The sequence below is a fragment of the Centroberyx affinis genome, unplaced genomic scaffold (genome assembly GCF_046629955.1).
Source record: "Centroberyx affinis isolate AG114_WGS23_722 - 3 ecotype Tasmania unplaced genomic scaffold, CSIRO-AGI_Caff_v1 ptg003753l_1, whole genome shotgun sequence".
NCBI classification, from domain to species: domain Eukaryota; kingdom Metazoa; phylum Chordata; class Actinopteri; order Beryciformes; family Berycidae; genus Centroberyx; species Centroberyx affinis.
The window spans coordinates 9,289-30,000 of record NW_027281630.1 but is presented as its reverse complement, the minus strand read 5'-3'; the positions used below and the strand labels follow the sequence as shown (position 1 = coordinate 30,000).

At 40.9% G+C, this 20,712-nt stretch overlaps 1 protein-coding gene across 1 annotated transcript in view; it reads left to right on the top strand.

Moving 5' to 3' along the window:
* The window catches only part of LOC139662297 (attractin-like protein 1), a gene marked incomplete at both ends in the record, with an annotated part of 90,514 nt that extends 70,054 nt beyond the window's left edge, over positions 1-20,460 (top strand). The window contains 5 exon segments of the mRNA XM_071540948.1: positions 1-8; positions 9,043-9,095; positions 17,590-17,684; positions 18,156-18,234; positions 20,303-20,460. The exon segment at positions 1-8 is cut by the window's left edge and continues 86 nt beyond it. Coding sequence (XP_071397049.1) covers positions 1-8; positions 9,043-9,095; positions 17,590-17,684; positions 18,156-18,234; positions 20,303-20,460 — 393 coding nt within the window.
* Between the last annotated feature and the right edge of the window lie 252 nt (positions 20,461-20,712).

Below are 20,712 nucleotides of genomic sequence, written 5' to 3'. Positions count from 1 at the left end.
TGTCAACTGTGAGTATATAAGAAGAGTTTACTCCAGTATGGTCTCTTTTTGTCCTCAGAGCTTGGGAAGTGGTGTCAGTTTGGAGAATGAAATGTTGAGAACACTGTAATGTATTCAAATCCCAGATCAAGGTGTGTTTAAAGTGTAAAACATGCATGCACGCACATTCTGAAACTGTTTGCACTCTCTACTTTGCAGCATAAATGCTTTTAGTTGCATGTATTGGAATATTGCTCAGTACATTAAAGGGCTACATCGACTTTTTGGGAGTTTGTCCCATTGGTCTCTGTAGGAAGAGAAAAAAGAAAAAAGCTAAATTAGAGACAATAAAAAGTGAATCTGTATAGTAGAAATGTGTTTTTTTCTGATCCCATGAACCATCCCGCAACCCCACACAATTATTTTGTGACCCCCTGGGGGGTCCTGACCCCCAGGTCGAGAACCACTGGCCTAGAGGTTAGAGAAGTGAGTTTGTGATCAGAAAGTTGCCAGGAAATGAATAAGAAACTCTCGGCCCTCGTTTTAAGACTACCACCAACAACCACAACAACAACAAAACTTGTTTTGGGTAAAACTTGTCTGCCTCCATGTAAGACTGGAGGAACAGTGAAACAGCTAGCAGAAGTTCCTTTCCCACACACAAATAGAGAAACAGACAGGTAGAAAGATGAACACACACACACACACACACATTCACAGCACCAGTCGTGGAGGTGTGGTCCATTAGCGGGTTTCCAGTTAGTTCTCACCTATTTGTTAATGAAAATCAGAAGATAGTAATTAGCACGTTAACTTTGTGAGAAAGTGTGGTGTGGTGTGCATGCGTGTGTGTGTGTTTGTTTACACGCTTTGTGTGTGTCTGTAGGTCTGTAGGTGAACAGTAGGTCGGGCAGGCAGGGATTCTATGAGGATGTGTGCGTTTCAGTTCCATGCAAGTGTCCATGCATGTGATTGTGTGGTGATTCTGTGTGTGTTTGTGTGTGTGTGTTTGTGTGTGTGTGTGTGTGTGTGTGTGTGTATATATTTGCCCCTGACTGTGCCAGACTCGTCCGCTGCAGCACTATAATATCCTAAGTGGCTTGGTGGACCAACACACCATGGAGACAGACTGAAAAATGCTGCATCAATAAATCTAACAGACCAGGCGGAGCACACTGGTGTGTGTGTGTGTGCGTGTGTCCGTTTGTGTGTGTGGGTAAATGTAGTGTATACCAGAGGGAACCTACAGTATGATGAGACTAAGAGACAGAAATCAAATGGATTTGTTCACTTTATTTAATCATGTATACTGTATTTCGTGTATTATTTATTATAGATACCACAGAATGTGTGTGAGTGTATGTGTGTGTGTGTGTGAGTGTGTGTCTGTGTATGTGTGCGTGTGTGGAGTAGGTGTTTCATAAACTTGCATTTTGCTTGTAACTGCTCTCATTATGCTGTAGTACTTCTGTTAATGTGTTTATTGGGAGTCTAATATGGTTTCTCAGTGGGCCCTTATGTTGTATGGGCCTCAGTGGAACCAGCAATGTAAGTCTTCCCTTTATTACAGCTAATTGTTTGTTAATGTGTTTCATTTGTTCCGTTCATTTTGCAGCATATTGTAACATTGGTAAGAAAAGTGCTGTACCAATGTAGTTATTATTATCTATATAGTTACTATTGCCATTATTTTATTATTAGTAGTAGGAGTATTTTGTTTAATATTGTTTTCACAGTAGCCATTTCTCTGCAAACCCTAACCCTAACTCTAACATAATTTATTAACCCTTAACTTTAACGTTAACCTTCACCTCTAAGTGTCTTACCTTAACCTTAAACTATACCCTTAAGTGACTCTCAGCTTTAACTGAACTCCTCACCTTTCAGCAATTGGTTTTCAAATTGAGGAGCAGTCTCCCAGTCTTTGTCGTCAAATTAAATTGTGTACTATTGATTAGAGCTGAACAATTAATCGAAAAAAAAATGCAATCGCAACATGAACGTTTGCAATTTCCAAATCGCAGAGGCTGCAATTAATTGATTAAGAGAGAGGGGCGTCCAAAATGGATTTCTGAACAAGGTGTTTTAGAGCTGCAGGTAATCTTTGGTCCATGAATCAAGCACAATATTGGTGAAAACCTTTCATCATACTCAAACTCAGTAAATCCTGCACACTGACATCTATTTTTTTTTTAACAAAATAACTTTTCTTTAAAAAAATTTAAAGTTCTAAAAAATGTATGACAAGAAAAATGATGATATGAATGGCAGTTTAAATCACAATTGCAATATTCTGTCAAATTAGAATAAAATGTTTGTCAATATCTTTCAGCCCCACTATTGATTGGCACACTACTGACAGTCGGTCAGTTTGTTTTATTGATGCCTCTGACATGAAGCTGTTTTTGATGGAGTTGCGGGTTGAGAGTGAGAGAGTGTTGAATTGGCCGTGCAGCCACTGCACTCCTGTTAGCTCGGCGTGTGTCAGGCTTTTCAACGTAATGTTCTCTTCAGCGCATGCCGATATTTCATTATTCTGGTGAAGACTCCACCGAGGCTGACAACTGAAAGCAGGAAATGTGTGTGTGTGTGTGTTTATGTATGTGTTTGTGTGTGTGTGTGTCTGTGCATTTGTGTTCACTTGTGCATTCATAAGCCTGCGTGTTGCAGTTGCTTTCACCTTTGATTTGCACCAGCACCCTCTCTCTCTCCACCTCTCTCTCTTTTCTCTCTCTCTTTCTGTCTCTCTCTCTCTCTCTCTCTCTCTCTCTCTCTCTCTCTCTCTCTCCCTCTCTCTGTCACATCCAGTTCTCTCTAAATGCCTCTCCTGTCACAGCGCTGTTTGTTTTGCCTGAGTCACTCCAAAATGGTGTGCCAAGTAGAGGGCCATTTGTTTGTCGTTTTGATTATGAACGAGCAATTTCCCCCCCGAGGGTGGATGGTAAGCGCCCTCAGGTTACAGCAGGTGTTTGGATGCATGTGTGTATGTATATGTGTGTGTGTGTGTTCTGTGTAAACTCACATACAGGGTGAGAGTCTGAAATAATGGAGCTGTTAGGTAAAGCAGCTTTTGCGTATGTGTGTGTGTGTGAATATATTTTCACTTCCTCTTGCACAGGACCTCTTGTCCCATGTCTTCTGTTTCATTTATGTCAAGAAGAAAGGCAATAGAGGTTACATTTCCTCTCTCTCTCTCTCTCTCTCTCTCCCTCTCTCTCTCTCTCTCTCTCTCTCTCTCTCTCTCTCTGTCCTTCTCGTCTCTCTTGAGTGTTTGTTATGGAGTGGATTCTCCCAGGGAGCGTTTGTCCTTTGCTCCAGTGCTGCTCACACCACTTTTGTCCTCCCACATCAACCGCACTCACATCAGCACCCGCTTGTTGTAGACACACATGCACACTTGCACGCACACACACACACACACACACACACACACGCATCTTTGGGAACTCTCTCCTCTCCTCTCCTCTCCTCCTCTCCTCTCCTCTCTCTTCTGTTCTCTCCTCTCCTCTCCTCTGTTCTTCTCTTCTCTTCTGTCCTCTAGACCTAATTTTTTTTTTGCCCTTAATGAATTATGAAATATGGACATTGTTGAAGTGAACAAGAATGATTATTTAGTTATAGCAGAAACCGTATTAAATGGACACACCTCCTATGCCTTGCGTCCATCCTACAGACCTGTAGGTTAAATTGATAGAAATGAGTGCTGCTGCCGGCTCTCTTGGCATGAAAACCACAGTTACAGTAAGTCCTGTCATATCAAAAGCTAATGAACCCTGTTTTCACAGGCCATCTATGAAAGTCTGAACAGTAACAGCTGTCAGACAGACAGGTAGCTCAAAGCGTGAAGAAGGTGATGACGTCTGTGACAACAAGTGAAACAAATCCAGCTGTCATGTCAGGAGAGTTGGCACACTGCATCATGTGTCATACAGTCCATACGTAAAGTATACAGTGTATACAAGAAGTGTTTGCTTACCAGATTACCCCCAGCTGATATATCAATGGTTTATATTTGGATACAGTTTTCATTTAATTAGATTATTCACTATTGCTTTAGTCTTAACTGTATTTACTTTTCTCCTAGTGTGTGTGTGTGTGTGTGTGTGTGTGTGTGTGTGTGTTTCAGCAGGACTTTAACCTACACTCTACTGAGGTCTCCACTTTGTTTTCTCTCTCTCCCCCATGTTGCTTTGTCTGTCTGATTGTTTGATTGTGTTGATTTAGCTTTAATTGGCCTCCTCTCCAAATGTAGAGCTCCTCTAATTGACTGCTAATTTGCATCTTTTGCTGTACTTGACTGGAGAGAAGGTTTGTGTGTGTGAGTGTGTGTGTGAGTGCGTGTGTGTGTGTGTGTGTTTGTCATATTGAGTGTTACAAATATAGTTTATGATTCGGTTTGGGTTTTTGCAGTGTTTTACTAAGCGCGCGCTGAAAAACAGCCATATACACACACACGCACACACACACACACACACACACACACACACACAGTTACACATACTCAAGTAGGAACTTCAACAGCATAATGACCTTTAATCTCCAACTTTTCTGTCTTTGCAAGGGTTTATAGGGACAGCAAGGAGAGCAGCATACTTGTCACTTATGTGTGTGTGTGTGTGTGTGTGTGTGTGTGAGTGTGTCTGTGTGTGAAAGCAGGGTGAGCAGCACGCTTGTCACTCATGTGTGTGGTAGTGTGTGTGTCTGTGTGTGCACGCGCTCATCTGTGCCAGTGTCAGAGTGTGTTTTAAGTGATGAGGCGGTCAGGTCCTTATCTTGTCCCCATTAGGCTATTGTAAGCAGCTTAAGTGTCCATCCCCCTTTTTGTTAGCGCTTTGTGTCCAAGACTTAGTGTCCCCCAAGAGAGAGAATAACACTCCCTAGTCCTCTTATCCCCTTTTAACTGGCTCTGCATGTGGGGCCCGACACATATATCACAACACTAATGTTCTTGGCCGGTTACTTGCCTTCCACAGATATAAAAAAACATACCAGTCAAAAGTTTGGACACACACATTTTTCACATTTTAGAATAATAGTGAAGCCATCAAAACTATGAAATAACACAAATGGAATTATGCAGTGGCCAGAAAAGTGTTAAACAAATCAAAACTATCTTATATTTTAGATTCTTTACTGTAGTCGCCCTTTGCCTTGATGGAAAGGCAAAGGCTTTGGAAAGAAATTCATACATAGGCATCAACCTCACTATTTATATTTGTCTAAGAAACAAATTTCAGGCATTTAAGCATAAGCCTTTAAATCAAAATGGCTTTAAGATGATGAAAAACATAGTACATTCAATCAGGTGTGTCCAAACTTTTAACCAGCAGTGTACACAGATAAATACATTGAGAATACATAAAATATATATGGGGTTGCTGTTCTGTAACCAAACTTGGCCTCTGACCTCCCTGTGTGTGTGTGCGTGGGTGTGTGTGTGTGTGTGTGTGTGTGTGTGTGTGTGTGTGTGTGTGTGTGTGTGGCTGTGTGTGTGAAAACGTGGATCAAGAGTATCACGTTAACACAAAACCATTTTGTGGTTAAAATCCTAGAGAGAAGTATTTTTTTTAGATCATATTTGGCTCTACAGAGAGAGAGCCCCCATGGCGCTTTATGACATCACATTCATCACAATAAATCTTCTTGTGCTGAAGTGGGCTTAGCCCTCAATGCGGCCCTTTGTGGGTCGGCTGGGTCCGACTGAGAAGCTTTTAAAGTCACAGAGTTCTCTTGAGAGGACGTTGCCCTCTCCAAGTCCCTTCTCTAGATCCCAAACTGTACTTCTGATAAGCCTCTCTCATCCGCTCTTAAGCTGCCCCTCTCCAAGTCTCTAAGTCTGAAGGACATGCCACCTTTCTTTCTTTCTTTCTTTCTTTCTTTCTTTCTTTCTTTCTTTCTTTCTTTCTTTCTTTCTTTCTTTCTTTCTTCTTCCTTCCCTCCCTTCCATCCCTCAAGGCATCTTGACCCCCTGCTTATATGAACAAAAAAAAGTATGCTAAATGTCCTTATTAGCATATTTATAAAGCCATATTTAGGATTTTTTGCAATACTGTCCCTGTCCTGTCCCATCATGGTTTGAGGCTTTTTTAAAGTGAAATCTGGTACCAAATAGTGCAGTGCCCTTGAGCAATTGTGCTTTGTCTATTAACCACCTCCAAGGATGGGAATTAAAGACTAGCTAAGATTAGGTAAATGTGTTAATGCAACACGATGGATGTTTACGTGGAATATGTAATTCTTTTTATTTCTGTTCTTGTAAAAATTAAAATAAAACGTACTAATTCTATGTAACTTATTCATCACCGTGGCGACATAGAAAAGGAGGCTGGTTATGAAAAGCCAGGAAGTGTTACCATGGCCCTCTACTGCCTCCCATTCCTGACATGCAGAAACTTTTATTCAGCCATTCAAGGTGGAAGTGTCAAGGTTGTGAAAATGGCAGGTGGGAAGTTCTTCTTGCTGCATTCACATTATTTCTGAAATTGATTTTCTTTTTTCTTTCACAGAGTTCTTGCTTTAAAATGAATGCAACTCAACAAGCAGACCACTGCTTTGCTCCCAAGTGTTGTAATTTGTATGTCCTCTATCTGCGATTATGGCCATTTTGATTCTAGTAGTTTTCTATCAAAGCCATAACATAAGAGTCACTGAGCACTGACAAATTGACATAAAAGTTCATCACATTCAGCTTGTTTCTTGGCTAGGACCATGGCTTTAAATAGAAATCTCAGTTTAAAGGAGCATGGTAGTCTAGAGCTTGACTTGAGGGCAGGTCTCTTAAAGCGGCTTGTGTGCTGCTACTGGAACAAAAGTATCTTCCCACTTTTCTTGTTTTATTGTCGTTCTAAACTCCTGATTCAGGATGGGAGCTTTGTGAGGCAGCCGTGGTTTAAGGCCTTGTCCTTGGCCGGGGTTTATAGAAGAATGAAATATTCAACGGCCAGCACTGCTCTGTGACCCTCCTGCTAAAGCACTAGAAGAGAATTCACAAACACCCCATTGAGCACTAGGGCAGTAAACCTTACCTGCCCTTCTTGTTCTCTCATACTTTCTCCTCTTTTTCCTTTACTTTCAAGCTCTGTCATTTTTTTTTTCCCCCGATGTTTTTTGTGCTCCGTCTCTTGCTCTCTGTCTTACTGTTTCTTTCCTTGGCCCTACCTCCCTCTGCCTTTTCACACACACACACAGACACACACACACACACACACACACACACACACACACACACACCCCTCTCTCGCTCTGTTCCATTGTGAAGAAGTATGTTGACTGCAGGGTGCATTTGGATGATTTATAATCCATATTTAGTTAAGCTTGTCAAAGAGCTGCATATGGGTTTGCGGTCTCGTGTTTTTTTTTTCTGCATGGCCCTGATATTTTTGAGGTTCTGTGGCAGTGACAATAAACACCCTTTTGTTTTCATTCTTAAACTCTACCAGATGGCTAAATGCCATACAGAGAGCATTCACTCACACACAGGCAAAGCAAATTTAATACCACTCCATCAGAGTGCAGCAAAAATCCTTTAAGGACATGGTTTGAAGCCTTGACATTATAATAACAATGAGAATTAGTCTTGTTATCACATTTTTTTCCCATTTTTTTTCTTATGGACTGCAGTTGAAGTTTAATAACTTTCTCTTTTGTTCTCTTGTGCCAAGCAATAATTTTTATAACTATGGCCTGAACTACTTCAGGTGCACTTGATCTATCTTGACACTTTAATAGCCTCAAAAACGTGCACATCATTCCGCGATGATAAGCGAAAACCTTATAACCCTGAAAATTCTTTTTGCTATAACTTAAAATTGACATCATCCTTAAGGGTCCTTAGGTTCCAGGACCACGACGCCTATGAAACCCATGCAAATCCCATTTTGTATTTTCAAAAATTCACAAGTTTTCTATTGGAAAATCAAGTTTTTCCTAATTCTGCGGGCGGCAAGGCCTTCTGCTCGTCAGAGAGACTGTTCCATAACCTAAAGGTCACAGCATCCAATAACCAATTAGTGTCCGTCAGCAGCAGTGTGTCTTGTAGGAAGTGTCCTCAAGTAAGACAGTGAACCACTGTCTGCTCACTCATTGTAAGTCACAGTGGCTAAGAGCCTCAGCTAAATGCCACAAATGTAAAAATGTAATGTAAATGAAAAAGCTGACTTTTCGGTGATAGGAGATTGTCATTTGACAGCAGCGACTTGCAGTGGAAGTTAAATAAAATGTTTTTCCACGTTTTCAGGTTTTCGAAATGTTACATTACTGTGGTCTGTCTCATCTCAGCTCTGACTGAAATGTTGTGGCGTTTTGCTTTAGCCATAGTCAGCTGAAGGATGCCTGTTCTATTCTGTTCTCCACTAACCAGCACTGTGAAGAGTTTCATTCAAAAAGAGTTGATTTCAAAAGGAGAAAATAACCTCTACAACCTCTGAATGAAACAGAGATGACAGGCATGAAAGCAAAATTCAGAGTGGGATTAATAAAGTACTGCTACTACTATCTTGAGACCTCTGCATACAAACCATCAACATTTTCACACCTGCAATTCATCTCCATTTTTTAAACATTGACTGATGAATCATTTTTTCCCCTTGCACAGATGCAAATACATTATTTTTGAATGAAGCCCCTCAGCAGGTCAGCGTGGCAGATTGGAGACTTCAAGCAAGCATCTATAAGCTTTCACTCCGAGTTGTGTTATTTTCTCTCTCGCTATTGTTCAAGGTGTTCTCTCTGATAATTATGTGGATGTGTGTGTATGTGTGCACATGTATGTGTGTGTGTTAATGTGTCTGTGTGTGTGTGTGTGTGTGTGTGCCCCTGGGTAAAAGAGAGAAGCTATGGCCAGACAGGCCTGTCAAGGGAAATCACCTCACATAGTGCTGGGAGAGGACAATACCTGCAGCAGGGGCTCACCTGACACACACACACACACACACAGATTTGTCTTTGCAAAAGTTAAACCTTGTTGAATGCTAATGCCATTATTCTTTCTCTCTCTTTTGCTTTCACCCCGTTTCTCTGTCTCTCTCCCTCTCTGCCTGTCTCTCCTTTCCTCTGTTGTTCCAGATGTGACTCAGAGAACCGTTACCTAGGTAACCCTCTCCGAGGAACATGTTATTGTAAGTACCCCGCTGCCTCTACACCTGAGTCTCCCTCACCTCCCTGGCCTTCAGACACACACACACACACACACACACACACACACACACACACAAATCGCACACATACCGTATTCATCACCTCTCAACTCCCCCATACACACACCAACACACACGCACACACGCTCCGTCCATATCTCCAGTCCATTCTTTTGTGTGTCTGTTGTGTGTGTAGTGTGTTTAGTGTGTCTGCACACTGAAAAGGAAAGGTGCTTAAGGTGCTATGTAGAACAATACTCATACCACTTATCTTCTTTTGAGCCAAATTGTGCTCATATTTATTTAAAAGTAGAAAAACAAAGAAAACTTGTTTCATGGGTGGCAGCAGCATGTATCAGAGTTTCACCAGTTCGAATCCCTGGACCAAAAATGTAGGTGGAGTAAGTGTATGAGTAATGTTCTCCCCTCTTTCAGCAGCTCTGTCAAGGTGCCCTTGAGCAAGGCATTTAGCCTGTAACTGCTCCAGTGCAGATGCCCAGTGGCCGACAGTACAATGACTTTTACTGTAGAGTAGTAGAGTAGTAGTAGAGTGGTTTTACTGGGTGTGGAACTGTGTGAATGTGAAGCAGAACATTGCTACAAAAGAGCAAGCTTGCTCAGCCGACTTTCCTTGGATAAATAAATGTGAAAAACTTAATTAAACCCTGCCGTACTCTGACCTAATCTTTTCATTGTCTGTTTAATAAGGAAGAAAACCCACTAAATTTGTGTCACAAAGGGTTAGAAATAAAAGTTTCATATATTTGAGAGAGGAGAGACAGAGGAAAAGACAGAGAAACCGAGAGATAGAAAGAGTCTGTGTGTCCAGGCTTTTGTTTTTCTGTTTCCAGATGCTAGCATGGATCACATTGACTTAGCTCATTTACAACAAATTGCTTGCTTTCCTTTTTAAAGGGCAGACAAAAGAGGAATGCTCAGTCTAGTCAAAACAGATGTTTTGTGGCACACACAAGCACATGCACATACACAAGCACACACACACTCACTCCATGGCTTGCCGCCATCAATTTTAAGATTATAGCACTCTGGAATAAAGTTCAAGTCCTGTCAATGTCAATAGCCCTCCAGTCTGAGTGGGGCTATCATGGATTCAATGAGCGGGAATAGAAGGGCTACAGCAATCAGAGGAGTCAGGTCACAGACTGCACCGGTCACTTCAAATATGCCTTTGATCACATCCAGCAACCCCTATTCAAGAATGTGGTTGAAGATGGTAACATGGGTTCACTTGTGTTGCTGGTATCAAAACCACTTATATCTCTTTTAAGGGACTGATTGAATCCAAAATCTAGTTTAGAGTGAAAGCTGACCATTTAAGGAGCACACCACTCAATTCAACAAATCATACATGTTATTTGAATGGTCTGTGACAATACAGTTGACATTTGAACACATGAACAACTAAAGAACTAAGATTTGAACCTGTGAATTGCTCTACAGAATCTAAAAGCCTTTTAAACAATTTATTTCAGAGTTTATTTATACCATGTGCTTTCCCCATGTCTGCTGGTGTCAGGACTGAGGTGTGAAGGCACTAGGTGGCACCAATGCAATGCCCTTTTAGTGCCCACTGCTAAATCCACGGCTACAGAGAACACACATGCATACAGGCTCACACACACACACACACACACACACACACAAACACACACAGATACTTTTAAAGGCCTCTTAAAGCCTATAGGTGCACAGCTCCTTGATATCACCATGGCCACAGCTGAAGTGCTGTGTGTATTTCTGATGTATTTGACTACATTGTGTTCTGTCATTAATCTGACATTATCTCTCTGCCGTCTATGAAATGGCGCTGGCTCTGTTTGAATAAGACCAAGCGCACCCGCACGCATACACACGCATGAACACACAAGCCACCCATTCGCACACTCACACAGAGTTAGGTAATATAAATGGCAGATTTAAAAGCCATCCGTTTCCTGTGCGTTGAAAGAAGCATGCCACAGTTGAGATATGGCTGAGGTCAATATTAGCCTTCAAACGTCACTGCAAGGAAGGTGCTGTTGATGAAAAAGGCTTTATCTGTATCTGGGAAAATCACATGCAATATGTATGGGAGGCAGTACTGTCCTTGCTGGATACTCAGACAGATTTAGAAGTTTTAGACATTTGCTCTACCTTGATGCATATGGGTGGTGAAATGTTTTCAGACAGCTGACAGCAGAGAGAATAATTGGAATATGAGGAGAGAGTAGTGCGACAGCTCAGTATTAGCCCATGTGGATGGACCAGTGCTGTCCAAGATTGTCCAACGCAGTCCCTTTAGACTCACATACTGTAGTTGTGTTCAAGGTGCGGTCCAGAAATGCGGGGCTGGATCCAGATTTGTGTGCGACATTATCAGATAGGCATTAGCAGTAGCACAGCCACTAGCTATAAATTAATTTGTCAACATATTTCTGGCTATCACATTTCCAGATTACCGCTAAATTGATTTCGCTAAATTAAGTTAAAATGTTAATACAGATATAGATTATGCATTCACTTATTTCATTCACTTAAAGATAAAGTTTCTGCAGTTGAAAATAAATTAAGCTAAAATAGATACATTTGAATTTAAGTGTCAGAAGTTTTATAACTACCAGAAGGAAAAGTAAAGTTGCAAGTGACAAATGACTGATAACTGGCACAGTCAGTCAGTTTAGAAACTCTTACAAAGAACTACGTACTAAAAGCTATAAATAATAAGTGAAAGTTTGCCTTAACAGTAAAAGTACCACAGCCTCCTTTGCCAATATTTCTCTGGTGGCAGTGCAGAGTGCGACAGGTTGGATTCATTCCAGCCATGTGGCAGTAACTGACTGCTTGTCCGCTTCATAGGTCAGGAGGTCTGACAGAAACCACTTAAAGGTTAGTAGGTGTAGGAATTGAGGTTAAGCACTAGCACTCGAACTTCTTAAAGGTGAATAGAAAGGCATTATCTAAACCAAAGAGCTACTCAAGGGTGAACAGCTGAATGTCATAACCAATCCAACCCCTTGCTTTTAGTGTGTTGTTTTGACATAAATGGACCATTATAGATACCTGCTGTGAATCAGACATGTTTAGTACTTCTCTCTCTCTTTCTCTCTCTTCTTCTCTCTTCCTCTCCTTCGTGTAGAGGTACTGTTTCAACGTCAGGTGTAATCAGCCTCCATCGACGGTTAACTATGCTGTAGCAGTAGCACTAGACTGGGCAGCCACTTTGAAGAAGGGCTCTTCAGTCAAAAGATATCGTGGCATCTTTATGAGAAATGTGCGTGCCACTATTGCGCGCCACAGGCAGTGTGTTTCCTCAGCATCTCCTCAAATTCACCTCAGCTCTTCAGTCAGACCGAGCATCTGAGAAGCAGTGACACCAGAGGTAGACTTAGGGCTGGTTCATGCATTTTGCAGAAACACACACTACAGAGTGCGCACAGTCAAAATGACAGAATTACGCCAAAACTGATCTTAACTGGTTCAATTAATCAGCCTCAGTCTGAGAGGTCTCACATCACATACACACACAGCCCTGTTGGATTACAGATATTAAACTATATCTGACAGCAATACTTGGCTTCAAGGCACCATAATTAAGCAATATAGCGAGAGAAGTCGTGTCAATCACAGATACTTTTCCCCCACACTGGAAACAAGCACCTGCTTAAGTAACAGTCTGAAATTCACCAATGCCGAGACATTTTCATCAAACTAGTCTGTGATAAATGTGTGTGTCCAGCTATTGATGGCAGTGTTCCCCAGCTCACTCAGTGAGGAAGTGGAGAGCGAAATGCTTTGGTTCAGTTAACACTCTGTCATATCGAACCACCGGCCGATTGGTGAATAGCGGCTTTGGTATTTAATGAGTTTGCCCCCAGTCAGAGCTGAGTGGCTAGTATTTATGAGCTGACATCACTGTGGCAACTCTTTAATGAACCGCTGTCATATTCCATCACAGTTAGCTACAAGGGACATCTAATTAGCGATGGCCACCAAGTGTGTCCCACCACGTCCACTGGAAAGACCAGCAGTCAGTCGAATTACCAGCTAACACCAGTCGGTCCACAGTCGGCACCACCCGCTGCCCTCAGGCCTGCTGCTCAAGCGCACTCAGGCCGAATGAAAGTAGCTTCAATGTTTACTGACAGCCACACAATCACAATTAGAGGACAATTAGTGATAGATAGGATGGACAAAGGAGGAGTGAACAGTGATGTCATGTCTGAAGTCAGAATTGAGGGCAGGAGACAAACGTCATGTTATCTTATACACACATAACCCTCTCACAAGCACATACATACATATGTAGACATATAACATATACAGACATAACACATACAGCACATCCACTCCAGAATACTTCTCATAATTGGAAGTTAATCATATCACCCAAATCTTTAATTCTCCCAGGACAAGTTCATGTAGCCCTCTGTCCAAACCCCATTTACTTTTCACACTCCCAATCCATTATCTTGTCATCATTGTTTTTGTATCTGTTTATATCTGTTATTGTTTGTTTTTATCTTTGACCTCTTTGTTTGTATTGTTACATATTTGCAAAAAAAAAAAAAAAAATACACACTTGAATGAAGAAAGTTGACAAGCCATACACCCAATTCCTATTGGATGTGATAATATATTTTTGCTCGTAGTAAAATGACAGATAACTGCAACTTAGTGGATGTTGTATCCAATTCCAGCCTCATAAGAAAGCCGTCGCACTGCAGTGATCAGCAGTCAACACAGTCCCTGGCCTGAGGCCCTTCATTAGGCTGCGATCAGGCATCAGTCCAGGATGCCTCAATGTTTGCTGACAGTCTAACCAGTGTGGATTAATTGGTCCTATCAGGTCAAAGCCCTGCTGTGTCCCAATAGTTATCCTCGACACACAATCGACTACTCAACAGCGATGTTATATGGACCATGTAGAAGAATCGACACATTGCTACCTTTCTGATTGTGGCCATTCCATAGATGATCTGGTTAAAGAACAGGGAGGGTCTGATAAACTCAATCAGGGCCACCTGAGCTCATCTATGCGTTTCCCAGGATACCTTGACCTCCAGTCAGGTCCGATATTGAATCCATGTTCTCCTTGTGTTTATTCCCCTGGTGCTGTACCTGTTTTCTCAGTAAGGCAATGTTGTATTATCTGGCCTCTGCTCTGTCAGGCAGGTGTTGCAAATGGAAAATAATGAGTTGTTAACAAGCATTAAATGAAACCTCAGCAAGGCATTCTGACAAACTGACATTGTAGGCGCATTCACGCTTGTTTCAGATTTTTATTCGAAGGAGATTGCTGGAATATCAGATTACTTTCCAAGCGAAGGGTTTCTCTTCTGCCTTTTCATTCCCTTCAGAGTGGTTTATTTCATATAGGCTGAATCAACTTACATATTATGGTAATAAGATCACCCATCTGTGAACTTGAGAAATTGGCGTGGACTATTTCTATTTCAGTTCTTTTGGGGATCGTTAATACCTTTTGTGATACCTTTATACAATTCATCCCCAGTGAGAAGTCACACGCGTATGCGTGTAATTGAGATTGCCTAAGTGAAATTGCTGCCAGATTTCTCGGATGGGAGTTCTAATTAAGTGAGATGAACTTTTAAACCAGGCTGATACTGTATTTCTAACAGCCATGAAATCAAACATATTGGAACACACATAGAAGAACTCATGCAATTTATTTGTTAGAGAGAAGTTTTTAGGTTTTGTATTTTCATTTCATTATATTTTCATGCACAGGTACAGAAACACACATATGCATAATAGTATAGATACGCATGCAAGTGCAAATAGACACACGCACACACACACAAACATGGACAAATATACACACACACACACACTTCCCTGTCCCCTTTACAGAGTATAAAAAAACCCAAACACTCTGAAGTTGTACTGACGACCCTTATGGGATAAACAACTCGGCAGCAGCGTATGTCTGCCTGGGAGGGAGGGAGAAGAGAGAGAGAGAGAGAGAGAGAGCGAGAGAGAGATGTTAAGAAAAAATACCTTCTTTGATCTGATGATATCTGCTATTTGGGCTAACTTGCCATGAAGGCTGAACAAAACAGGGGTGTTTGTCAAACATAATTTGCTTTCGTCTTGGTGACGCCTCAGGATTGCGCAGCTGAAAGGAAGGTGATACTAAACATCTCTCTCCCTCTCTCTCTTTACTGTTAGAGAAAGTTTCTTTGCAGTGAACGTCCCAAAGAGCTTTCAGTGTCTCTGCCCACTGCTGCCACTCACCTTTAGGGAGTAACATATTATTTGTAACAGGATTGCAGCAATGTGATGACAAAAATATAACAGGAATTTATTGCATTACTGAACAAAACACTGTTTATTTGTCCAGGAAAGCTGACTGAGCGCACGCACTCTTTTTCAGCAACACCCTGCTTCACATTCATACAGTTCCTCACTTCTACTGTTTGAGCAGCTAGGGGTTAGGTGCCTTGCTCAAGGACACTTTGACAGTAGTTGTATTCAGATAACAGAAAACTTAAAAAAAAAAAAAAAAAAAAAAAAAAAAAGAAGGTAATTGTTGGATTGCTCAGAAGCATGTTTGAAGGAGAGAATGGCATTTAGATATAATGGGTGATAATTACACATTATGTAACATTATAAGTACAAGCATCCATTTACAATTCTTTAATAGTCCATAATGGTTGTAGGTTATGATCATAATACTGGCCAAACAGTTGTTTTTTGTACAAATTCTATTAAGTGATAAATTTGTTGTATTTATTTGTTTATATCCTGCAAGGCAAGGTAATCCAAAACTAAGGAAAAGTGGTTATATTAGGTTACTGCATTTGAATTAATCCACCAAATGACATTACTAATTACAATTGTAAGCATTTTTTTTTTAAGTAAATGTAACGTTACACATTCATGATCAATACATATCCACAAACGTAATGTTTTGCATTTAGTGATAGTCCTATTCAGCACGTTGAATAAGCTCTTTTTGTTTTGGCTAAGTTCATGCGACGGTAACAGATTTGTTATGGTAGGCATTTGATATTGTTCAGTTGTTTTTCTGCCTGCTTTTGAGTGAATTCCTGATGTAGAATTGGTTTGTTTTAGTTGTGTTGAAAGAGGGAGAAACATCAGACTCCATTGTCAGTATGAATCATAATCAAGGGGGTGGTTCTTTAATATTTTTTTTCATTCTTTCATACTTGCAAGAGTCACACCCCCTTGACAATGGAGTCTGATTAGAATATATATTACAATGTCAAAGGCCTTAGATTCTTAAGCTAAAATTAAGAGCAAGTGTAGATAAACGGTGTTAGTGATAACAGATTTCCTACCTGTCAGAAAACACAACAGCAAGGAGAAGCATGTGTCTGTCTGAGTCTCTTCTGACCTGAGCTTCCCTTGTGTGAAGGCATTACACAGCTCCTAGCAGGCACACACACACACACACACACACACACACACACACACACACATACACACCTGGTTTACCCTGAAGGGCTAGCAGTCAGCAGTCACGCTGATTAACTAAAAAGAGCCTCTCTCTCTCTCTCTCTCTCCCTCTTCCTCCCACACACACACACACACACACACCCTTCCACCCTCTCTCTCTCTCTCTCTCTCTCTCTCTCTCTCTCTCTCTCTCTCTCTCTCTCTCTCTCTCTCTCTCTCTTCCCCAGTCTCCCCACAATAGGCAGCCAGACAAGGTGACCCAGTGTGGCTCCCGCTGTCTGTCCAGATGTTGAATGGCTGTGATTCTCTCCATACGTTGCCCATTGTCTAGCTGACAAAAAGCCGCTCCCAGACACTCAATGGGAGCCACTCTCAAAAATGATTAAATCTCTGGGAGAACATGATTATTTAGACACTCACTCATGTTCTATTGATTGGCCCATATGCTTGTGTAAGAAGTTGGAGTGCTCCCTGTGTGTGTAGGTGTGTATGTGTGTGTGTGTAGGTGTGTGTGTGCGCATACTTCTTTTGTCACCGTCTGAAATCTTCCACCAAATTTCCACCACTGTAGCCTTATTCATCTAATTGAATATCGACTCACGGTCAACATCTCCCACATTTTTACTTTCATAAATCCGCCTGTGTTTGATAGTGACATCAAAAGAAGAAAAGGGAATGGGGACTTTATTTGGAGTGGCATTCTTGAATGGAAAATGAGTGCGATCAAAGGCAGGCAAAACCCACCGAAGCAAAATTAAAACAAATCCACTATGAACTGCCTTATTATCCAAACAAGTCATCACAAGTACACTTAACTCCCAGAAACTTTTGGTGCAAATAACCCAGTAATTTACTGCTGAGAATGATTGTGAACAGTTGGAATCACTCACTGTTTTCATTTTATCTCCCTCTTTTCTTTTCGTCTGTGTCTGTGTCTTTCCCTCTTTGTTTCTCTCTCTCTCTCTTATTCTCTCTCTCTCTCTCTCTCTCTCTCTCTCTCTCTGTCTATGTCTATGCCTCTCTCTCTGTTGCCTAGACAACCTGTTGATAGATTACCAGTTTACCTTCAGTCTGCTTCAGGAGGATGACCACTACTACACCGCCATCAACTTCATGGCTACACCTGAACAGGTAACACACACACACACACACACACACACACACACACACACACACACACACACTTTTCTTTTCTCATCACATTATTTAATAAGCCTGATCCATCTAGCAAACATGAAGCCTTCAGATGAAGAAGCAAATAAAACTGATTCAATTTTTCACATTTGTGACAATTTCTCATTAAAATCTCATTATCTAAAGGCTTGAAGTTGAAATTATGTGTCATCCATAGTTTAAAAAGAACAAACTGTAACATTTATTCTCTAAATGGTGTCGATTAATATTTGGCATCTGCTGTTAGACAGTGACAGAAAGCAAACTTTCTTCATCTAAATGCCTGAATATTATCTGACTTGCTCTTCCTAAAGCTCAGTCACTTTCCTTCCATCGACTTCAAAAATCAGTTCAGCCTCTGCTATCCCATAATGCACAAGTTCTGTTGTCCATGTGACCAACCTTTTCTTTTGTTTCTTGCTTTTGCAGGCCAATAAGAACCTCGACATGTCCATCAACGCCTCCAACAACTTCAACCTGAACATCACTTGGTCCTTAAGCTCAACAGGTAAACTGACATAAGTCTCAAAAATACCCTTTCTTTGATTTTCTATGAGGCCTTTTGGCTTCTCATCATATCTGATGGAATATATTAAGAAGAAAAATAATGGTAATACTAATAATGATTAGATAACCTTTAGATCACTTTGGTAATCAATATTGAATTAGTAGGGACAGTAAAAAAATATATATATGGTAAGATATAAGCTGCTGTACTGAAACACTGGGCACTGTCTCCTTTAGTCGTGGTTTATTCTGCTGAAGATGTAACCCAGTCCAACTGTCTGACTAGTAAATATTCAGTCAAGATCTGGTTAATAAAAAGGCCATTTTGTGACATTTCATTATTGTCTAATTGCATAAAAAGTGAGCTGTAATCTAAAATGTAACTAAGAATCATTTGATACAGTCTACATCCCTGAGTGCGCTTTATTTAGAGTGTATCTAAAACTCTCATTCATTTAGCTGGCCGTCTCTAAAGACACACTAAGTACCTTTCATTTGTGGCCAAGTGTCCTTAAGTAAAATGGTCAGATTCACTTACTTCTTGACTCCAGGGGATTCCCCCTCTTGACAAAACACATTGGGAGCTATTTTAAATTCAGGCATTAGGGCATTTTAAAAAGTTTTTTTTCTGATTTCAATTAAGATAAAAGCACTCTGCTTTCACACTCACAGCGTCTTGGGGCCCAGAGACTCTCCAGTTTGGTACTCTAGTGTGTGTGTGTGTGGGTGTGTGCGATTGTGTGCTGGCTATTACAGAGTGTTTTATGGCCCTGATAAAGCAGGAGGTGGTAATATTTTATTCAAACTGTCTGAAAAACTAGCCCATTAATACAGAAGTGCTGATAATGCGTTGAAGGATACTGAATTCAGACCACTTCAGCACCGAGAGAAACTTACAACCATGGTGAGAATTACTAGGAAAAGTCATGAAAATACTTTTGCTTCTGAACGTTAATTTACCTGCCTCGGCTGAAAGGCATACCTTGATATTTGAAATTTTTGTCAATTTTTTCCTCACAAGAGAATTACCACATTATGGGTGTTCACACTGTGAACGACTTGGTTAATCGGTTGCTCTATTCTGACCAATTGCAGGTGATGCAAGAGTATCCGATTGCATCTATGTTGTGGTCTTTTGCAGCTACTGTACAATGTTTTCAACAGCCACATCATGTATTTTTGCTGCTGTGGTGCTGTCTGTCGTAATGTCATCTTAATGAGTTTACATCACTTGCTGACAAAAAAAAAACATAAACAGAAAAATAAATATTTACAAGTTTACCATTGACAGCAGACACATCTGGTCTCCAAGCATCGTTTTGAGATGTTTATTCCTGTAATCTTTAAATAGAAAAGTTTGTAGAGAACTAGGAAGCTTTGAATAGCTGTAGTTAGCTTATCACATCGTTGGCCAAGTTTTCCACCACCGTCCACACATCGGCTAAGTTTCCCCGGTCACACAGATCTATAGGAATTGGACTTCTGGTGACTTGTTGATTGTGTTGCTTGCAGTCTGAATACAAGGTACAGGTGTCCATCAGCTTTCCTACAAATGGCTTGTGAGCAGTTGTCAGTATTCCTCATTGAAAACAAGGAAAACTCCAAACCACAAGCTAGCGTGTGGGTCTGATGCCCCTTGGTTTCACACAATATAATGAATAATATAATGAATAAATAATAAAATCAACTAAAACTCAAAATGTCATGGTATCCCTTTAACATTCATGAGATATTGTAGCCCCTCTGTACAGATATGAGGCAGACACTGAACACTGTGAAGATGCTAATCACTACAAATCAGATTTTACATTTTATTTTGATAGGATCCAATGGAAGGGTGCTAGAATGGAAAAAAATATAGAAAAAAATAGTTTTCTAAGGGTAGACTCCAGACTCCACTCCTTTCGTTTCTATTCTAAAGTTTTCTGTTCTGTTTTATATATTTGACACTTTACACACTTTGTTCTAGTCTTGTCTAGTCTAGTCTAGTCTAGTCTATTTTAACCTGCTCTATTCCTTGTCACCCTTTTCCTCAATCCAGCCACTCTCTATCTCTCTCTCCCACACAGCTGGCACCATCTCAGGTGAGGAGATGCCCATCGTAGCGAGGAGCAACATCAAGGAGCACCGAGACAGCTTCTCATGTGAAAAGTTCAACTTCAGACTTCACCACAACATCACCTTCTACGTCTACGTCTCCAACTTCAGCTGGCCCATCAAGATCCAGGTAGGAGGCTCGGGGAGAGGAGAGGAGAGGAGAGGAGGGGAGAGGAGAGGAGAGGAGAGGATGTGTGGGGTTTGGTGGTTGTGGTTGGAAAACAGCACTAATGATGACAACTGAGATAAATTTGATTTACTTCAATTTCATTTCATATATCCAATCAGTGGTGGCTGTTGATTAAGGGCAAATAGGGTGCTTTGGACAACAATCAGACAACAGAATTGAAAACTCAGAGAGAAAGATAGCAAAGAGATGAGA